This window comes from Arachis hypogaea, chromosome 13 (assembly GCF_003086295.3).
Source record: "Arachis hypogaea cultivar Tifrunner chromosome 13, arahy.Tifrunner.gnm2.J5K5, whole genome shotgun sequence".
NCBI lineage: Eukaryota > Viridiplantae > Streptophyta > Magnoliopsida > Fabales > Fabaceae > Arachis > Arachis hypogaea.
Window position 1 is genome coordinate 139,520,159 of NC_092048.1, and position 23,271 is coordinate 139,543,429.

Sequence of the window (23,271 nt, forward strand, 5' to 3'; positions counted from 1 at the left end):
TGGTGGTGAACCCTATGGTTGTTCTTCATTATTTTATATGCTCCTTGTAGTGTTGAGTTTTTTTCTTAAAAAAAAGTTATATAAAAGAGGGAATATACATTATTTTATGACTATTTTTACCATCTTTTAAATTTTTTTCTTACTATCACATTAAATTTACGTAACAAAATATTTTAAAGACATAGTATATTTGTACCATTATTTTTTTAAAAGAATAATGTAAAATGCTTCTCATTTTATTTTTTGTCACTCAGGATAAATTAAATTTATATTATTTGAAATTATAAAAAAATTGTGTTTAATAAATCAATCTAATTTTACTATATATATATTTAGAAAATTTTGTTCAAATTTCTTTTTTAAAAGTAATGGTATTTTGTAAATATTCATAATTACAATCTAAAATAAAAATAGCAAAAATATTATATAATAAATTTTATTTAACAAAATCAATATAAATAATAATTTTTAAGCAAAAAAGAGTTTTATATTGACATAGAAAGTGTGACATCAAGTTCAAGTCCAGAATTCAACTAATGCTATGGTCGAACACCAAAAAAATTATTAATACTAATTAAATCCAATTTATCTAATTTAAGAGATGCAAAAGTAGTAAAATGGTTAACATTTTCAGATTTTTTACATGCATCCTGTTTTTCGCTGCAACAATTCAGATGGTAGACCCATTAATAATAGGTGAGTTCTATGGTGTAGAAAGAAAAAAATTTCTATACCTATAGATATGTGTTGGTTCATTGGAGAGCTTGACAAGTGTTTAAAGGGAGACAAAATCTGTACTCTTTGCAGAAGAAGTACAAGGGCCTTATTTTTTCTGCAAGTGGTTAGGTCAAAATTTTGATTGACTAATTATACTAATTAAAATTAAATTTAGTAAGATGATAAACCTCACCATAAAATTATTTTTTTATCGATCTTTAACAACTACAATAAAAGGCTTCAGTTTATATATTTTATTTTGTTTGAACTTTGAATCATTTTAATCTTTTAATAAACTAACTTATTATTTTTATTTTTAATCCATATTTATTATTGTTATTACTATTATAGTAAACTTTGTTAAATCCAAATAAAAATTTAATTATTTTGTTGGTTTCTATAATTTTACAAAATTTTCAATTAGGTCTTTATATTTTTTTAATTTGATTTTTGCATTAATTTTTTTAATTAGGTCCTTTTTTATCGTATAGAGACTCAATTAAAAAAACTTTAGAGCAAAGACTCAATTAAAAAAAATATATAAAAACTTAATTAAAAATTTCATAAAATTATAAAAATTAATGGAATAAATAAGCTCCAAATAAAAAATATATTCATTGTGTTATATTGTAAGCCAAAATACAATTGTAATGTATTCCAGAAATATGACTCACATATTATATAATTAGTCATACTAACAATATTCATTTGTAATTAATTTTTTACATTATGAGCAATATATACTTAATGATCTTTTTATTATTAAAATAAAATAAATTACACTAATTTTTGCTAGCATCTAAATTCACTAAATACGTTTAATTAAATTAAAAGTTAACAATAAAAAATATTATTTATTATATTGTTATTTACAATTTTTAAATTTTGTGACGGTAAACATACTTTTAAGACAATTTAATAATATAAAACTTATGACACAAATATTTTTTTTATTAGATATCATACAACCCTTTATTTTTAAACAATATTGCCATAAAAAATAATTTACTATATATTTTGTAAATAAAAAATAAATTTAGATTAAATGGTTAATAGCTTAAACTGAGTCGTTATTTTTCGAACAATAATAAAACAGAAATCCAATTTATGATGAGGTCTATTATTATGTCAACATAATTAGTCATAATGAAAATAATTACTCACTTAAATTCTATATAAAAAAGAGAATTTTTTTATATCATTCCTACAAAGAGTATAAACTTTGTCTCTTTCTTTAAACACTTGTCAAACTCTCCAATGAGCCAACACATATCTATAGGTATAGAAATTTTTTTCTTTCTACACCATAGAACTCACCTTAATAATAATTTGTTCATCAATGCGGGTCTCATTATTATAGGCAAAGTCCAATCTCATTTCAACACCTCAAATCTATACATATAGATATTTTTTGCCATCTACACAATAGCATTGGCCTCAAAATAATTATTATTTTTATTAATATCACGTTATATAATTAATTATTTGTATAAAATTTTAATTGATAATACATAAAAATTAAATTTTTATTTTATATTCCACTCTTTAAAATAGAATACGAAAATAGGCATATAAGTTAATTTCTCTAAATAAATTGTACATTTTTCATTCTTGAGAGAATTGAGGAGAACAAATTAAACACCAATGTTCATCAAAACAAAACCAACCTCGTACAATTGATTAACGTTTTCAATATTAACCTCGTACAATGGCTGGCTCTGATCCCCACAAAATGATAGCCCAAGCTGATAACTTGTGCGTATCACTGATCTCCGATTTATATATAATCATCATCAATCATTATCACGCAACATTTCTATTTTGCTTCTGATCAAATTTTGAATGTTTTTTTCTTCTTGTTTCATTCAGAACAACCCTCAGTATCACAAGGTGGACTGCAGATTGGAGTAGTGCTACTTCCCTTTATGAACAGGCTGGTAAAACAACATTGTTTATTCATACCTTAAATTCTTATAATATAGATAGAGATGTATGAAAATTAAAGCATGTAACTCTTTATTTTCTGTAGCTAATCGATTTAGAGTTGCCAAGGATTATGAGAGATCAAAAGCAGCATATGAGAAAGCTTCCAAGGGACAAGAGATGCTTGCTTCGTATCCTTATTTATAACTGCTTGTTCTATAATCACTGTGAAAGGATTGTGTGTTTCTGTGTCCTTGACAAGTAAACCAGCCCTTGGGATGCAGCTAAGCACATGGAATCAGCTGCTAATATGGCAAAGGAACTCAGAAACTGGAGAGAAGTTGTGAGCTTCTCTCGAAGGGCGTCGGAATTGTACATTGAGTGTGGGAGGCCACAGCCTGCATCAGATGCTCTTGCAAAGGGAGCCCGGTATTGTTTGGTTTCTGTTTTCATTTTCAGTGTTCTATGCTTTAAGGATTTTGTTAAAGAACAAGTGAAAACAAACAAAATGAACTTTATGGCTTGGAGATGCTGAATTATGTAAATGATATTATGTAGCTTTCTTTATTTTCTCACTATGCAGTGCTTTGGAAGAAACTATGCCTGAAGAAGCTATTCAGCTATATACTGATGCCATTACAATTCTTGAGGAAGATGGAGGAGGACAAATGACCTTTGATCTGTATCGTTCTGCTACTGCTGTTTATATAAAACTTGAGAAGTAAGTCTTTGTAGTAAAGTATGAAGTTCCATTCAAATTTTTCTACCAATTTTCCTTGAATGCTGATTTTGCAACATTTTCCGGGGTATGTTTCTGTACTGTGTAACACAAAGGTATTTGGACGCTGCGCCTCTCCAATTGAAGTTTGGCTTAGCAGCTTCCAAGTGTAATGCTACCAATAGCCAGTGCAAGGTTAGGATTGATTAATTTTGCATCCTGCATTTGAACTATAACTCTATATCTGTATCTGTAACTGTAACTTTATATATATTGCATGTTGCTTTGATGTGATTTGCTTGTTATTTTTAGGGAGAAATTCCTCTAACAGAGATACTCATAAATGCAGGCATATCTTAGTGCAATTATTATCTACCTTTATACTAATGACTACAAGCAAGCAGAGATGTGTTATAATGACTGCTCTCAGTGAGTTTCTGCCTCCTCTCTTGTTAGTTTCCTTTACTACAAAAGATTGAATGTCACTTTAATCAATTATAATATCTATGGATAACATGGTTGTGTGGTGTGTCTAGGATTGATGCTTTTTGCAAAAGTGACCAGAATCGCTGTGCTAGCAATCTCCTTGCTGCATACTCAGATGGAGACATTGAAGAAATCAAACATATCGCCCAATCAAGCAGCATTTCAAATCTTGACCACTCGGTAACCTAAGTTTGTATATATTACATATATTCAGATTTCATACAAGGTGGTTTTAGAAGAAGTTCTAATAACTGTTCGGTCAGAAAATTCATACATCAGAGAATCAATTTTTTAGAGTGTAATACCGAAATCAGTTTCTAAAAAATATTTTTAATCCTCAACAAATTTTAATCCCGAATCAGGCTTTAACCTTTTATTTTATTAGACGTCAAATTTTGGTAAAATGTTAGACAAATCGATCCCTGTTATTATGTAACAAAGACACAACAATTGCTAAAAAATTTTAAAATCCTCGAATTTGTTCTTCTATATAAATGAACAATTTGATGTAAAGACTGATTAAAATATTTGAAGAACAAAATATTTGACTACAAATTTTCTTAGAAATTAATTTGGGATATTACTTATTTTTCACTATATATTTTGTTACCCAGTCCCTAATTACATTGATTTCTAATGTAAGCATACTGAGTGGTAAGAAGTAAGAACTTGTGGCACAATTCTTGTGATGTGAACTAGGCTTTGTATGAAACTTACTATGTGAGTTTTGAATTCTGCAGATCATTAGGCTAGCAAGGAAACTGCCAACAGGAGATGTGAGTGCATTGAAGGGTAACACTGCCAGACAGGAAGACCAGCCTCTGGATGAAAATGACCTCACTTAACAATTCTCCGGGCCACATTTCTTTTATTAATTTTTCGTTTCTGACGTATCATAAGAATATTTTGATCTTAAGAACAATGAAACTTCAAAAGAGGCTTGGTGTACCAAGTGTTCAATCTTATTCAAACTTTAGCAGGAAAAGAAATTTCACTTTGATAGACACTCTGACTATAGTATTAAACAATGTAAAGGTGACAAAAATTGTGAATGCTATGCTTTATAAGCATGTCTTGGTATACTAGGCCCTGTAGGAGAACAATACTGAAATATGAACTTAAAAGAGTAGCCAAGGGTTGAAAGTGAAACACATTATTTGAGGAGCAAAGTTCTCCATGTATTGTTTCTATTGATATCAATCATCAGTTATATATCAGCAGCATTTCTTTTTCTGTTTATATACAGAAATTTAGAGATAAATGGAGATCAGTAAGGATGAAATAAATAAAGCCTAATTGACACCAAAAGCTAGCTTAAAAAGAAAAATATAAGTATAAAAAAGAAAAGTATAAATGGGACAAAGGCACTAGCAACTACAATGGGTGTTCAATAGCATTAGCCATCTCTAACTAACCAGTTCACTCTATTACTAGGTACAAAAGAAAATTTTATATCTTGGCCTTACCCAGAATTTTCTTCAGTTTAATTTATGAATGGATCTAACTACTGAATAAATAGAAAAATGACTACAGAGATCTTATTCTTCTTTTATCTACACCCTTTCTGGATCTCTTCGATCAACGCTACGAATGCCGCTCTCCATTGAATAACATGTGAATCAGAGCTAAATAACTTGAGCATTGCACTCAACTCAGCAGGACTGGCCTTTTTTAGGAATCCTTGTAGCAATGACTTCATCTCTTCAAATGAATGAAAATGTCCTTCTATGTTATCTTCTTGCTCCTGCTTTATCAAATCGAAGCCGAAAAGTTTGGTCTTGACATCACCCAGAGAGTTGTTTGAACCATTTGAGCACTTAGAGGCATCATTTCCACTGCCTGAAGATTCAGAGGCAAGTTCTTTGTGATGCCAGTACTCTACACATTGATGACTGGGATCTTGAGCTTCAATGGCCTGAAATTGTTCGCCAGAATTGATTAAAACTTCAGAAGTTAGATCACAACTTCAGTGGCTAAAAAGATCTTCAATATTTGAGATTGCGTTACCTGAATAATGGATGGCTTAAGGAATCCGAACATTTCATGACCATTAATGCTTTGCAAAACCTCCAAAGGAGGGAGTTCTTGTTCACCTAGACTCTTACACCTCTCGATCTCACTGTTTAGTCTGTCAAGAATTGTTTCCCAACACTTATCCGCTGATGTGTTTGTGAAAGCTTCAGTTGGATGTTCTTCCATGGTAACCTGGAATATATTTTATAAAATGTGTAATAAACTTCGATCAAGAACTCGTCAATCATAGGTGTAAAACCAAAGAAAGATACAAGGTCAGAAATAATACCTTGAAAAGAGGCCCAAGAAATCCAGCATCAGAAATTTCAGAAACATAATAACAGGGTCTTGTTGGATCAAGAATACTAAAGAACTTAACGCGGCTCTTGAATCCTGGATAAGTTTACCAAAACAATAAAAAAGTTGCTCTTCAAAAAAATTAATGGTATGATCTTAAAAGTATTTACTTCATAAAGCATGATACCTTTTGGATATATTGCACGTTCATTGCACCACCTCTTCCCATGCAAAATTGAGCCCAAACTTACAAGCTCAACAGAATTACCAAACTCTTGGATCAAGAAGCTTTGGTTTGTCAGTGATATAGTTTTATCAAAGGTGTCTATATCTCCCTCTTTAAATGCACTGTTGAGCTGCTCACCTGAATCTGAATGCATTTGCAGATCAACCCCGAATAATTTATAGCCATCAAGTGAAAAGAAATTTTCAACATCTCTTGAACATGGTGAAAAACCTTTATTCTCTGAGTCTGATAGGATATCACCAGCTCCAAGTTCCATATTGTCTCGTTCCTTTTTCGCCACTGAATAGCAGACGTCACCTTTACTATCAGAAATATGCAGCAAATCATGCTCACCAGACAAAAGATCAGTGTTCAAATCCATAGGTAGCTCCTGCTCCACCATAGCTTCATCGTCCATGACCAATTTTTTGCAAGCATCTTCAGCATTAGCAGAAGCCATTCCAGAACTTCGATTTTCCCACACTTCAATAGCATGCAAGTCTCCTTCTAGTGCTTCAACCAATGTAGTTAGCTCTTCTGTAGTATAACGAAACAGAACAAATCTTTCATCCATTGTACACGAGCAACGCACATTTGAGTGTCTAAGACAAAAATAACGGTCAGGAGAACACTTGCATCCAACAGCAGATAGATGCAAATCATAGAAACAAGAAAAGCACTCTCTTTCCTTGTGCAAATCAAAGTCATCATCCATCTGAAACCTCTTTAAACGAGCCAGAAAGTCAAGCCTCTCCTTTTCCATCTTTATCCTCATCTGTCAAAATAACAATAATGCGGAAAAACTTAAACAGGTAATTGCATAGTAAATTAATAAATAATGAAAGCCTTCCCAATTGTAATGGATCTTTCTAATGTGCGGAAGGGTAATGAGAGAGAGAGAGTGCAAGAAATCATTACCTTAAGTGCCTTGGTCAGAACTCCATCTTTCCCACAGAAACTTTTCCATTTAAAATTTTTTACATTTTCTTTTCCGTGAAGAGTTAGATCTGACAGGGCTCTTACAGCTTCCTGAGCTGATCCAAATAACAATTTGTCATGCGATAATGATGTCTTACGACGCTGCATACTGTAAAGCTCAACAGCATTCTGGCCATGCAAAAACCAATCGACAGGAGCCGCATTCACAGCCTCTGCACAGTTGAAGCCACAGTTGAAGCCAGAGTGGTATGCCCTTGGAAAAGTAACAACAAATTCTCCACAATGCTGGACAGCGCGATATACGGGGACACCTTCAGATTTAAGAATTGAAGGAGATAAGAGAGTCACCTGTTCAAAGATGAAGTCATAACCAATAGTCATAATAAAGTCACCAAACATCATGAAAAGCACATAGAACACAAAGATAGATTACAGTTGTGAGGATTAAAAGATTATATTGTTACATGGGAAGCCTAGTATTATTTATATCTGCAACAGGGAGAAAATAGAAAATATCTCATAATCATACAAGTAAATTTATTCCTAATAACCCCCGCTTTTGAAATGTCATTGTAATTAGCTTTTCTCAACTTCCATTTGTAAATTGAGTAGCACAAAAGCAACTAAAATAAAAGCATGGCTTCAACTGTCCTACCAATTCATTGAGTAGATTTGGTTGCTCTTCAAATAAATCAGGCAAGTGCTTTCTCATTGCATCCTCCAAAGCTGTGGCATGGCTTCCAGGTACACCATACCATATTTTTGGCTCGCCCCAATGCAGATAATTAAGTGAATAGAGGTGATGGTCCTCAACATGCTGCTCCAAGGAGAAGGAAGGTATTCAGATTTGAAACAAATGAAATGCAAAGTGTAGCAAGTTATTGCTTAACATTTCAAATATATCAACATAATTTTCTGAGTACTAACACACTGACATAGTTCTTTTTAATTTTTGTATAATAAAATAAACCGTTGTTGGGATTTTCAACCGAGTGTTCATGGATAGAACTTATACTAAGTAACCCCACCAATTATGCGAAGGGAGGTTAAAAAAGATTGGTAAAATTAGTCAATATGCCTTAACTTCATCCTCATTCATAGATTTTGACTTAGAAATATGTGTTTCTCAATACTTACCCAGCAAAATGTTGAAAAGCACATTCCAACGTATAACCATGGAACTAGAACACCCGAGATATCACTTCCCTCGTAACATAATGCAGAGCCTGGCAATTTTGGGAAGTTATTCAGATTCCAACCAGACATGGTATATTGATCTGCGCTCTTAGTAAAGGATGATGACTTTGGGAAACCACTTCCAAGTGCTCCAGTTTCCAAGTCAGCTCCATAATAGACCTAACAAATCAGAGAGAAAATTATAAAGTGTTTGTCCAATTATCTAAAAGTAAAGAACGACAATGTTATCAATAAACCATAAATAATACCTCAACTTCATCTGTAGGTTGCTCTACTATCCGCCAATATTCGCCCTCAATTGCCTCCACAGAGGGCTCCCATCTCTTCTGCTGATCATTATCACCAATCTTTCGATCTCCGGTGGGATCATTCAGGCCAAAGTAGGAATCCTTAAAAAGTCTATCATATTGCTCAAAATCCTTGAGTGTGAAATCTGAACCTGATTGGAATCCAAATTTCTCTTCAGGCTCGGAAGTAACATCAGCTTCCGAACTAGGCTTTTCATTTCTCCTACATGAGCCCATTTTTGATTGCTTTCTACGCTTTCGCTTCCTTCCCTTACTTTTCTTTCTCATTGGCTCTCTATTCTGAAGCAAGTCAATTTGTTGAATACGGGTAGGGAATCTAGCATTTTCCCACACATGCTTCTCTTTGAGCGGACACGGTGGAACCCAGGAAGTTGGGGGTATAATCCTACATATGCCGTAGGGTTCAGCCTGGGGGCGGATCTTAGCTATGAAGCCAATAGTATCTTCAAATTCCTGATAACAGTATAATAGAAATTAATTCAGAATTCAGAATAACATATAATTAACATCAAAAGAAACACTAAGAAGAGTAATTAGAGGTACCTCAATAGTAGGATAAAACACAGGAGCTTCGTCAATTCTAGGCCTACATGCTTCAAGTGGATTCCACCTGGCTGATACCTACAGCATCACAACATTTCATTTACTCATCATAATTTTCAAATTATTCACGTTGTTTAAATTAAGACCGCTTTAAACAATTTTCTCTAATTCAACGCAGGGGATTAAAAATTAACAATACAATGAAAAAAAATTACATTTAATTTTAAAACTTAATTCATGTTTAGTCAGAAGAAAAGTAGAAACACTTCTAAGTGTATTGTTCATGATCCATCAACAGATATTCTTAACACAGTAGATTAATACTACATACATCTCTGTGTCGCGGACTGCTAGGAGGTTCAACAGCACTTTCCATTTTTGGTTTGTGCCTAAGAGAATTATCCTGCAAAATATCACATGTAAGCAAAAAGGAAATTTTGGCTATGTTCATTGATACATTGCATACAGAACTGTGCAATTGGAGACTTACACGAACAAAATGCACTAAACTTAAGTTTATCACAGTTTTACAGTCAAAAAGAAAAAGAGGGAAAAATCATACCTCTTAGGCCACACTACAGTGATAAACTAAAATAAGGGTTTCTAGGTAAGTTTATATCATTCTTTTGAAATGATGACACAGCAACTAAACATGAATTTTGATTATAGATACATAAATAGCTCTTATAAATGAAAACGCAAGGACAATGTGTTAAGCAGAATGAAAAAATCACAAAAAAAGAAAAGGCAAAATTTGTCAAATTCCAATGAGAAACACTACAAAAATAAGATCTGGAATTGGTTATGATCCAGAAAAGGAAACAGAGGAGCAGCAACAGAGACACAAAACACATTGCCAAGGTTCATTAAAAGGATCAAATCAAACAGAAGAAACCAAAAGAAAAGAAAAAGAAACTAACCTCTTTGGCACCCAATTTGAACTGTTTCATTCAATTCAAAATGTTGAAGAAACCAAATTGAATAGTAATTATTGTGCCTGCAACAAAAATAATAGAGCACCATTGTAACTCAACCTATCATCAAAGACATCCCAATTCACCATCAACACAATCCACAAACAGTTACTGACCTCGAAAGAAACCTCAATAACTGCTAAAACAACAATAAAATTGAAAAAAGAATTCCAACAAATGCAGAACATAAAACGTACTCAATGCAGCAAAGCTCTTCGAAGAAAGTTCTGTTTCCATGTTGTGAATGAATACGGAGCAGTTGCGTATAAATGAATTAACCAAGAAAATTCCAATACAAAATTAACAGAGACACAGAAAACCCAAAATGCAATTCAATTGCATGTGTGTATATAATTATATATATCTAATATTTATCTATGTATGTGTATGCATGTATGTATGTATATATTAAAAAATATATATACACCAATCAATATTTATCAAACCCAGAATTTCCGTACAGAATTGTGAGAGTGTAGAATCCTTATATTCTTGTGCCCAATATCAAATTGTTTCTTGAATACGCATATATTATATTATTATATATATAGTAAAATTAGAAAGAAGAAAAAAAAACAGAACAATGATTTTTATGATGCTTTTGACAGGTGGAATTGGAGGAATAATATAATTAATAATTAATTGGAAATAATGGTGAAGGATACGTACGAGGTGCTACTTCAGGTGAGAGAACCCAACAGTAGTGTTTTTAATTATGGAAAATGTAAATGATTTTTAATTATGATAATTATTTTCCCGAAAAAAGAAAAACAAGATCTTATTATGTTTTCTGAGAAAGAAAAAACTCAACTCAAAAGTAACTGAACCTCTACGATTCTACGCTCGAAGGGTAGACTGGCGTTTTTTGGAAGCTACTTTGGTCCGGTTTGGGTTTCCAAAGGCTACCATTAATCTTATATTGAATTGTGTGACTTCCTCTTCATTGGCAGTTTTGTGGAATGGGAACAGGCTCCAAAATTTCAATCCAAAGAGAGGGTTGAGGCAAGGAGATCCTATGTCTCCTTATCTATTTGTACTCTGTATGGAAATGCTTGCTTGCTTTATCTCTCATAGAGTTTCCCAAGGTTTGTGGAACCCAGTTGCGGTTTCTAGGAACGGACCACGACTCTCTCATTTGATGTTTGCAGATGATCTTTTGCTTTTCTGTCAGGCATCAAAAGCTCAAGTAATAGAGGTCATGCATTGTTTGGACTTGTTTTCTAGAGCGTCAGGTTTAAAGGTAAATCTTCATAAGTCAAAGGCCCAGTGTTCCAAGAGGGTGTCGGAGAGGAGAAAAGAGGTTCTCTCAGGGGTCTCTAACATCCGTTTCTGCAATGATTTGGGTAAATATCTGGGAATTAACATCGGTCATGCCAGAGCTTCCAGGAAGACGGCTCAGGAGGTTATTGAAAAAATTTCGAGAAAGCTCTCCAGTTGGAAAGGACGCCTACTAAATAAGGCAGGGAGGCTTTGTCTTGTTAAATCGGTTATGACCTCTATCCCAGTTTATGAAATGCAAATTTCTCTTCTCCCGAAGTATGCATGTAATAAAATTGATTCCTTAATGAGACAGTTCTTGTGGAAAGGCCAAGCGACTGGAAAAGGGCTGCCTCTGGTCAGGTGGGAGGTCGCCATAACTCCTAAAAAGGCAGGAGGATTGGGTATTAGGGATACTTCCTGTGCTAACATGGCGCTTTTGGGAAAGTTGGTATGGGATTGTCTAAACAATAGTGAGAAGTTATGGGTGCAGGTTTTGAAGCATAAATATCTCAGGAATCAATCTGGTATGAACGGAAACAGTAGAAATTCTTCATCGGCTACCTGGAAGAACATTGTTAGTGCCTATGAGCATCTCAAGGAAGGGCTTCATTGGAATATTGGAGATGTCCACAAATCAGTTTGGTATGATGAGTGGACTCCTTTTGGTAAACTTTGCAACCTTGTTCCTTATGTACATATTTCTGAATCAGATTTCATGGTGGCTGACTTGTGGAAAGGGGTGTCTTGGGAGGTTGATAGTCTTACCACGCCTATTCCGCATGAGATTAAGCAGTTTATTTGTGGTCTGAGATATCCTAGTTCGACTGAGTTGGAGCCACAGTGGGAGTGGTGGCCTGCAGCATCAAAAAAGTATAGTGCAAGGGAGGGTTACAGATGGTTATTAAAGAAAGCATTAAATTGGAATGCCAATAGTAATTGGAACTGGTTGTGGAACACAAACATTCCAGAGAAGTTCAAATTTACTATGTGGCTTGGCTTACATGATGCTCTACCAACTGAGACCTTTCGATTCAAGCGGCATTTAGCTTCTTCAGATATGTGTAAGAGATGTAACAAGGCGCAGGAGACTATGGAGCATTGCCTTAGAGACTGTGAACGATCAAAGGCAATTTGGTATATGTTGGATCCTAGTATCCTGGACTCGACGACTGGTACTGCTCTTGAAGAGTGGTTTCGGAAGGCCTTGGCTAACAATGAGGCGTCCTTTGGTGCAGGACTTTGGTGGGTATGGAGACATAGGTGCAATGACATATTCAATACTGACAACCCTTGGACAGACCACAAGGTTGTTGCCTTGGCCAGAATTACCGCCAAGGACTTACAGGTTTACAGGAATCGAAGCAATGCCTTTAGGTCTCTCCGAAATTGCCTGTGTTGGGAACCACCGGTAGGTAATAGTTTTAAAGTTAATTGTGATGCAAGCTTGTATATGGATTCAAATTTAGCGGGATTTGGGTGTATTATTAGAGATTCTAAGGGAGATTGGATCTCGGGCTGCTCTGGAAGCATTCCCCCTTGGTCTATAATCAGATGTGAATTATTTGCTGCTTGGAGGGGGCTGGTTTTAGCTTGGGATTGCGGTTTGAGGGATATTATATGTGAAACGGATTGCCTTGACATTCTGCCCATCATGCATGAGCTTACAAGTGGGTATTCATCTGAAGTAACAGATTTGGTTCACAAGATTCAGGAGCTTTTATCTCGTCCTTGGCTTGTTCACGTTGAATGGGTGTCCCGAGAAGCAAATAGAGCTGCGGATTGGATGGCTAAATATAGTGCCAAGAATAACTCTAATCATGTTATTTGGTCTGAGCCTTGTGTTGATCTTCAACGAATCATCCGCTCGGATTTAGGATAGTTTTTGCTTTGTTTCTTTCCTTGTTTAGACACCAAAAAAAAAGAATCCTAATTTATCTTTTAATTATCTAAATATTTAAATAAATAAAAATTTCAATATAAATATTATTTTTGAAAATTACAAAAAAAGAACAATTTAAAAAAAGATTTTATTTAAAAATTAAAAAATAGAAATATGAGTTAAAATTTCGAAACTATTTTTCTTATTAATTTATCATTCATATTTTCTAATAATAATAATAATAATATGGGCAATTTACCCAAATAAACAAAGTTGGTGAAACCTTTACTCAAATACACAAAACAAAAACATGTTACGTGTATGTGCATTTTCACCTTTTTATGTAATCCGTGAGAAGCAACTACGGTTTCTCATTTCTACATAAACCGTGGCTGCCAAGGACAGATTATGAATGGTGGGTGTTGTGTGTAAATCATAGCAAGCCGCAACAGATTACAAAGGGAGAAAGTAAGACATAAACCGTGGCTAGCTCCCACGGTTTATGAAGAGGGTACAGTAAACGTAAATCATTCTAACTTCCCACGGTTTACGTGTTAGGGGTTATAAATACATAATCCGGTGAAATTTCAGTAATAATTATTGATATTCATCCAATATGTTTTCTTTTTTTTGTATCTTATTAAAAAATAAAAAATTTTACTCCAATCACAGTTAGACATACTGAAATATTATCACGTATCAGTGTGTTCAATTTTATTTTTAATATGAATTTTTAAAATGAATTTAGAAATAATATATATTATTATTTATTAAAATAAAAAATATTTTAAATACTTTGTATAATTAAAAGAAGATATTAAAAATAGTTAAAAAATTATTTTGTATTTTAATATGAATAAAATATTAAAATATCATTATAATTTATCTAAAAAATATTTTATATTTTATATATATACGTATATCTGTGTCTTATAAAATTTTAAAATTCGTGTGTCTACATATCCCATGTCACTCGTGTCCGTCTACATCATAGATAATTACTCCTTAAATATTATAAATAAAAAGCTAAATATGTCCCAATAAATAGGGGGTGGAAACAGGTCAAAGCCAAGTGAGACTTTTTATTTAGGCTTGGTTTGGTAAAGCTTTTTGAAGATGTGCTTGTGCTTTTTAAAAGCTCAAGCTCCTCATTTTGTGTTTGGTAAATCAAAAAGATCATGTGCTTGTGCTTGTAGCTTTTAAAAGATCGGGGTACTTTTGAAAGCATATAGGATAGAGCTTTTCAAAGTTGGCTTGTGCTTTTCAAAATTTAAAAGTCTAATATAACCTCATATGTTAACTAATTTTCAAATTTAATGTTTGCATTTATGTCTATTATAGTATTTTTAAATTTTAAAAGCTATTTTACCAAACACAATTGATGTTACTTATGTTTATTAAAAGTTGTTTTTGATTTGATTTACCAAACATAAATGCTACAACTTTTAAAAAGTCATCTTTTAAAAGTTAACTTTTATAAGCTACTTTTAAAAAGTAAAAGCTTTACCAAACTAAGCCTTAATCTGACCTAACCTAGAATTTGTTAAAAGGCCTAATAATTTTTTTATCAAAATAAAAATATTATTTTTAAAAAATTAATTTTTAATAAAAATATTTATATATAATATATCATATTTAATATTTATAAAAAATTTAAACTTTTAAAATATTTAAGATATACAAAAATATTTATAATTAAATATAATAAATTTAAAATAAGTTATTTTTATTGATAGCAGCTTATAAATAAGTTATTTTGTGTTTAGATTTTTAGTTATAAAAATACTTATTTTAAAGTTGTAGGCTTGTAGCGTTTGAATAAATAAGTCAAAAAATACAATTTTTTTCACAAGAAATGGATAATAACAAATATTTTTTAATATTGAATGTTGATTTTTTATAACCTAATCACTAAGATTACAATTATTTAGGCAATTAATTTTTTGTTTGCTCTCTTATTAGTTTCATTTTTTAGGTAAAAATCGGTTCTTCTACTTCATCTTCACCCATAACAGTGTTCTTGTATGTGGTAAATAGTAATAAAATTTTAATTCACAATAATCTTGATGGCAATGCCAAAGAAATTATTGTGTAGTTGGTGTTTGCTGTTTTATTGTGTATGATATGGTAGATACAAATAAAAAATAAATGTGAAATGTGTGTCAATGTATATTTTGTTGCTTCTTTTTATTTTTTTTACTTCTATTAAAATTTCTTTCTCTTTTATTGGGATCAAGAACTTGCTATAACTAACTATAAAAATAATAGCAGCTCTATAAAAATAAAATCACATAGAAAAAAATAAAATTAAAACTGAGATTTTATATTGCACACAATGTTAAATACAAATTTAATAATAAAAATAGAATAGTAAAAAAAAAACTGGAAGGAATATATGCAATAGGTAGTTCAGATGAAACATTGTTTTAAAATGGTGGTGGAAGGTCAATATTTTCAGCAGATAAATCATTACGTGAAAATGATGGTGGAAGGCCACATTACATGAAAATGATGGAAGGTCAATACTTCATAAACCGTTGTAACCCACAATGTTTTATCATCACCTCGCAGCCTTAGTAAACCGTGGTGGTTTGCCACGGTTTACACACAACACCCACCATTCATAATCCGTCGTTGCTTCCCACGAATTATATAAAAAGGTGAAAATGCTAATATATTTTTGTTTTGTGTATTTGTGTAAAGGTTTCACCAACTTTATTTATTTGGATAAATTGCCCTAATAATACTGTATTCGAAATTAGCACAACATTTTTATTTAATTTTACCATAATTCAGATAAATCAGCATCAGAAACATTCATCAAACAATTCTTTTCTTTTCAGTTTTGGTACGAAATACATGAAGAAACATTAACATCGCATAAAAATGATGTCTTACTATAGGCAAGTATAATATGTAGTATTAACTCACCTAATATTAATGTTTATGTGGCCCTGAAAAAATAAATAATTTAAGTGTGAATTTGATTCCTCAAGATGTAGAAAGCAAGCAGCATTATCAGAAAAGTGGTGGAAGTAACTAACTACAGAATGAATGACACATTTGTTAATGTTAATGTCTCACTTGTTTTACACGTTCGCCTTCCCCACCCTACTAACCCTTTCTTTTGACAAAAAGGACACCAAAAATTTTGAAGACAGAAAAAGAGGGAGTGACAAGAATATTCAAGCTTGTTAAATTTATTTTGTTATGAATTTAAAATAAATAAAGAAAATTTTAAAAACTTAATATCTTTTGACAATTTTATTTTTATAATAAAAAGATAATATAATTAATTAAAAAAATAAATTAAATATAAATCTTATAAAATTCTTCTTTTGTAAACAATATTTAATTTTTAAATTTCTTTCTTTCTTTTAAAACTCGCCACACTCTTAAAATTTATTTACAACATCTTTTCTCATCGTTAAGATCCTCTAAATAGAGGAAATTAATAAAGTGATAAAATAAAAACTTAATAACTTTTAAGTTAAAATAGTGAAGTTTATATACGATGAAAAATTATAAATGTAATGGTGATTAATATTAACCTTTTATTTAATGTTTTATTAATTTATTAATTTTAAAAGATTTAAATTTCTCTTTCTCCTCACACAAATCACAAATATAATAAGATTAGACTAATAATTAGAGCGAATACTAATATATTTTGTAAAAGGTAAGAGTATAGCATTTTTATATTATAAATTTTAAATTTTAAATATTAAATTTTAAATTTTAAATACTAAATCTTAAATTTTAAATTCTAAATCTGAATATATAATAATTATTGAAGAGCTAATATTTATTTAATTAATAAAAAATATTATACTTTTTACTTAATAAAAAACATTTAAAAAATCAATAATTAACCATAAATCCAATAAAAAATATTTGCAGCAATGACCCAGCGCATATTTAGTCCAACTCAAACAGGTCAGTTTTAATAAGTAGAATCATCCTTGACTGATGTAATGGAAGTTGTTTTTAATTTAAAGTAAATACCTTTTTTTAATCTTTGGCTATTTGTGTGAAGGACAAAATGTCTTTTCATAATTAGAAAATTTTTAATCAATCCTTAATTCTTTAAGTAATTGGTCTAAGCGGTATTTACAAATATTTGATAGAATGATGTATTAGACACCGCTTAAACTAATAACATGAGATCACTTAAGCTAGTTATTTGGATGATCAGAGACCAAAAGTATTTTGTCTTTGGAATAAATAGTTAAAGATCAGAAAAAGACATTTACTCGTTTTATTTATTTAAAAAAATATAAATAATTAAAAGAATCATTTATGTGGCAGAAAAAAAATGAATATTTAGCATCTAATAAATCTAGTGTAATATGTGGAAAAAATTAAAAAACTCTAGATAATTAATGCATATAATACGCAGAAAATGTATTACTAAAAAGTGTGTTACTGAAAGGCAGTTAGGGTTGGCAATTCATACCCTACCCGCGGGTACCCAATCCGGTCCAATCCTACTCGCAGCGGGTAGGGTAGGGTACGGTTCGGGTATGCCTGCGGGTAGGGTAGGGTCCAACCCGTTCGGGTAGGGTAGGCTATTCTACCCGCAGCGGGTAGGGTAGGGTACGGTCCGGGTATGCCTACGGGTAGGGTAGAGTAGGGTACGGGTTTAGGGTGTACCCTACCCTACCCTACCCGCACCTCATATATAACACATATTTTATAAAAATCTCTCTATATAGTGAAGGAAGTGAGAGTTGAACCCACAACCTCTCTTATGTAATGACTTATAATAAGTGAACAACCACAAAACTAGTTAGTTAATTAAGTAATTTAAAGCATTAGTTTTTTATTTTTTATGTTATTAATACGTATAAAATTCGAAATAATTGAATTTTATATTTACTTTGAAAAAATTTGATATTTCTGCGGGTAGGGTAGGGTAAGATAGGATTTAGAATTTTAGGGTGCGGGTAGGGTTAGGGTTGAGAGATTATCAACCCGCGGGTAGGGTAGGGTAGAGTTTTAATGAAATTTTCAACCCGCGGGTAGGGTTAGGGTAGGGTCCAAACCCTACCCTACCCTACCCATTGCCAGCCCTAGCTGCAGCTCAACCTGGCTAGTTAGATTTTTTTCTTTAACCAAATTAGGTTAGTTTAGTGATTAATTTACTAATCTACTTAAATAATTATTAGAAATTTGAATTCTGTTTTGTACATGTAGTAATCTATTAGCCAACAATAAACTCTTAAGTATAATTCAGTATCGCAACAAATTAATTTTTACCTTGTCAATTTTGAGAATACCGTGAGAAACTAAAAAATAGTTCAATTTTTTCTTTGATAGATATAGCGATAAATACATAATCAAAATTAATATTATGAAAAATAATTTCTCACATGAAATGTTTGCATTCAAAAGTCGAATAAACAACTCTAATTCAATAATCAATTCAACAATTATATGAAAAAAAGAAGAAGTTATATTCAACAATCAATTAAACAATTGTTTTTTAGAAAGAAAAAAAAAAGAAAAAACCTAATACAAAAATTGAAAGAGAGGGAGACAGCGAGTAGGAGTGAAAAAAGATCAGGTGACCTGTCGGCCTGACCTGTTATAAAAGAGGCACAGGTTTCGACTCTTTTAAAAGTTTTAATATGTTAATAGATCAGGTCCAGACTCACTAATTAATTTTATTGGTCTGTCAGGACCTATTAAAACATAATTAAATATATAAATAATTTTTTATTATTAATAAAATTATGAGATATTTTAAGTTTATTATATTTTATTATAAATATTTTTATATATTTTAAATATTTTAAAAAAATTTGTAAATATTAAATATGACATATTACATATAAATATTTTTATTAAAAATAATTTTTTAATAATATTTTTATTTTAATAAAAAAAATTTATCAGACCTTATAACAGGTTTTAGGTCAAACCAGGCAGAATAACAGATAAGGTCTAGTACTTTATAAATAGCCTATAGCAAGCTACAGGTCAAGACTGTTAAAAACAAAGTCTGGCCTGTTTCTACCCCTAACGGTGAGGGAGGGATTGACAGAAGTAGATATGACAAAGTAAAGCGGTGCAGATATGTAAGACGCAATGGAGATGGAATGCAGACAACTCATATCTGAAGCAAGGCAGACATGAAGAAGAAAGAAAGACAGATGAATCAGAAGCAGAAGTGAGCAAATCAAAGACGATAACGATGGTGAGAGAGAAGCGTACACAACGAAGACAGAAAGTGAATAAGAGGTAAAAAAGATGATAGCAAGATGAACAAAGAGGAAATCACCCACAGCAACAGCGATAGCAACGGAAAAAAGCGGAAGGAGAGAGACAACTGCTGAAGAGGAAGCAACAACGGGTATGGGGTGAAAATAGAGTGGGTAGAGAAAGGGAGGAGGGGTATGTGGATTAGGTTTATGTTGAGGGTAAAACTGAAATTTTAAAAAATAATAAGGGATAAAAATGAAAAAATTTATATTTTAATATTTATGTCTCAGAATCGCAATTTTAAAGAGATACATTAAAGATATATATTTTATGCGTCTTTATATATTTTTGTGTCTATCAATTAAAATTCAATGTCTCAACAACTAAATGATCGATATGTATCAGTGAATCTATGTTTCAATGGACATGTAAAGCAAAACAAATGCTGTCTAACCTAATTCGATATTCAATAAATGCAAAATCAAAATTAATATTATGAAAAAGATTTTTTTGCCCCATTTCTACATTTAAAAATCGAATCTATTCAATAAAAAAATACTTACAATAGAATATTAGTTTTCGGAAAAGAAAAAAAAATAAATTGTTGTTGTAAATACGGTAAAAGAGTACTATACCCTTGATATGCAGCTCTTGTTATTAATAATAATCTCTTAACTTGAAGATCTTGCTAATTCACTGCAAGCAGAAAATAAGATAGGCTGAAATTAAAATATTGAAGACTTTGTGAACTCACATACGAATATCAGAGAAAAAAACAAAATTGGGTGATGTAATGTCAAATGACAAAAGGAGTTAGAAACCGGTGACAAAAAAGTTGTACAGACCTCGAATGAATGTTTTCTGAAATTCCAATGGTGTTTGTTTTCCATGTTTAATTTTCTCAACTACTATAACTTTTATAACCCTGGAGAAGGAGAAGGATGAATTTATCCACTGAATAAATCATGCACATGTTCAGATGGTGGTTAAGTTTAACGAGAGAGTTGAAATATAACTCAAGTAAATAATACGATACGAGATGTTGGGGTAAAGTATGTTTTAAATTTTTTGGTAAAGTATTTTTTTTTCTAAATTTTGTAATTTTATATAAGTTTAATGATTCTGTTGGTCTTTATAATTTTACAAAATTTTTAATTAGATTTTTTATTTTTTTTAGTTGGATTTTTGCACTATTTTTTTTTTAATTAGGTCCATCTTGACAATAATTAGTTCAATTATATAAGGGGTCAATAAAAAAAATTGATGCAGAGACTCAAATAAAAAGAAAAAAGTATAGGAATTTAATTAAAAAAAGATTTGGTTCAAAAACTCAATTAAAAGAATAAAAAGCATAAAGATCTAATTAAAAATTTGACAAAATTATAGAGACTAATATATTATATTTGATGTTTAAATTATCTTAATTTTGTATTTAATATTTTTAAATGTTATTAAAAGTATTCTTATAGTAATTTTAAATAATTTTGTAAAAGGTTAAAATGGATAAATTACATAAATAAAATTATTCCAGCTTAAAATTACCTAGATATTCAAAATCAAAATTGTTTCACGCCAGTACTTCTATATAAATTGATTTATGTTATTTACATTAAATTAATTAAGCTGATTTAATGAGTAAATAGTTATTTTTTATCATGAAAGATTTAGACGATGAAAATTAAAATTAAAATTATACACATATAAAATACATTTTGTTCAATAAAAAATATCAAATTTTAAATTTTTATTGATAATTTCATAAATATTCTTTACTTTTGATCTCTCTTTCTTTCCAAATCCAATCCTAAACCCTACCAATATAATCTTCGCTTTCTCTTTCTCTATTTCTACCCTTCATCCTTTTCCGCCGCCACAACCTCCTTCCATAACCACCATTCCCCTCCATTCCCCTCACCCTTCCTTTTTCTTCGGCTATCACCAACTCCAACACCACCACTGCTCCATTTCCTTTCCCATCCCTCTCCTCCAATCACCTCCTCCACCGCCTACTCACTCCGTCATTCTCTTTTTTCTCTTTTTCGTTCGAGATGGGTAAAAGAAAAATACCCCAACTCAAACCCACAAACTACGCCGTTTCTAAGTTAAAGAAAAAGTTCAAGAGTTCCTAATCCATCTTTAATCCCAAAAGAGGAATACTAGAGGCTAGTAATTTTAGTATTTTGTAATTATTAATTGACCATTAATAATATTTTTAATGGTGTGAAATTATATCTAATAGTGAAAGATCACTCACTTTTGTTTTAATGATTAAATACTAGCCAAAAAATACAAAAGTTGTTGGCTCCCTAAATTTTTCCATCCCAAAAACCGTTGTTTCGTCGCAAATTACATTCTGCCAAACGAGGCCTGGGCCAAATGGCCTGCGCGCTACAAAGGAGCGGTAACGAAGTCAATTTGAATTGGAGCTTTCTTCATCAATGTCTAGTGGAGTATGGCATTTCAGACAGGGTTCTAACTTTGATCATGGCATGCGTATCCAGTACGGAGTACCAGATACTTTGGAATGGGGAAAAATAGAAAATTTCACACCAACTAGAGGTATTAGGCAGGGAGACCCTATATCTCCCTACCTCTTCGTCATCGCCATGAATAAACTCTCAATGCTCATAGAAGATGGAGTTGAAGAAGGAAATTGGAAACCCATGAAGGCTGGTAGAGAAGGACCAATCATATCCTACCTTCTTTTTGCAGACGACCTCCTTTTATTTGCAGAAGCCTCAGAAAATCAAATCAGGGAAATTTTGAGGGTGCTCCAAATTTTCAGTAAAGCATCAGGTCTCATCATAAGTAAGGAGAAAACCTCTATTCTATTCTCCAAAAATGTGAAAAGGGATACGAGAAACAAAGTTCTGAGAACATGTAGTTACAGAGAGGTTCCATGTCTAGGAAGATACCTAGGAACCCTTCTAACCAACAGCAAAAAGAACAAGGACAACTATGGCAACATTATTAAAAGGGTGCACAGCAGACTAAAGGGTTGGAAAACCAGGTGTCTCTCCCTAGCTGGTCGTATCACCCTTGCGCAGTCAGTCATTAACCCAGCTCTAAATTTCAATATGCAGCATGGAAAAATTCCTATTGGAGTGTGTAAAGAAATTCAAAAATGTCAGAAAAGATTCATTTGGGGGGAAGAACAAAATACTAGAAAGATTCATGCCATAAATTGGGAAACACTTTGTCGTCCTAAATTACAGGGAGGATTGGGATTTAGGAAGATAACAATCATGAATGAGGCATTCCTCATGAAATTGTTCTGGAGGATCATTACCCAGCCAGATGCACTATGGGCTCAAGTTCTCAAAATCAAGTATGGAAGAGGTGAGAACCCCTTCTTTGGGGTGATATCCAAAAGTACGGATTCAAGGCTCTGGAAAAACATCGCAGCTATTACAGAAATAGTGCAGCAGAATCTCACAGTCTCGGTGGGTAATGGTAAAAATACTTCGTTTTGGTTCGATAAGTGGATGAAGAATGAACCCCCTCTTTTTACTGCTGCGACACAGAACATGAACCTAGGCATTTTAGAGTGGAAAGTTGCTGACCTCACTCTTGGGGAAGGGAGCTAG

The 23,271-nt window shown here is 31.9% G+C and overlaps 3 protein-coding genes across 3 annotated transcripts; 2 read left to right on the forward strand and 1 right to left on the reverse strand.

The window, feature by feature from the left end:
- Positions 1–2,319: 2,319 nt before the first annotated feature.
- LOC112792143 (gamma-soluble NSF attachment protein-like) lies at positions 2,320–5,082 on the forward strand. Its single transcript, XM_025835244.3, has 9 exons — positions 2,320–2,472; positions 2,587–2,654; positions 2,747–2,831; positions 2,911–3,069; positions 3,224–3,361; positions 3,475–3,553; positions 3,708–3,787; positions 3,895–4,024; positions 4,585–5,082. Exons 1-9 carry the CDS (start codon positions 2,426–2,428, stop codon positions 4,687–4,689), a joined length of 891 nt encoding a protein of 296 aa, XP_025691029.1. The 5' UTR covers positions 2,320–2,425; the 3' UTR covers positions 4,690–5,082.
- On the reverse strand, positions 4,998–10,859 carry LOC112792142 (lysine-specific demethylase JMJ18). Its single transcript, XM_025835243.2, has 12 exons — positions 10,539–10,859; positions 10,288–10,364; positions 9,699–9,770; positions 9,368–9,445; positions 8,765–9,277; positions 8,457–8,675; positions 7,975–8,136; positions 7,299–7,667; positions 6,342–7,155; positions 6,147–6,250; positions 5,852–6,049; positions 4,998–5,759 (listed from the first exon to the last, which is right to left on the reverse strand). The coding sequence occupies exons 2-12, from the start codon at positions 10,315–10,317 to the stop codon at positions 5,394–5,396; spliced, it is 2,925 nt and encodes a 974-aa protein (XP_025691028.1). The 5' UTR covers positions 10,318–10,364; positions 10,539–10,859; the 3' UTR covers positions 4,998–5,393.
- Positions 10,860–10,992: 133 nt separating this feature from the next.
- On the forward strand, positions 10,993–23,271 carry LOC140177778 (uncharacterized). Its single transcript, XM_072210944.1, has 4 exons — positions 10,993–11,025; positions 11,513–11,743; positions 11,915–12,292; positions 22,153–23,271. The coding sequence occupies exons 1-4, from the start codon at positions 10,993–10,995 to the stop codon at positions 23,269–23,271; spliced, it is 1,761 nt and encodes a 586-aa protein (XP_072067045.1).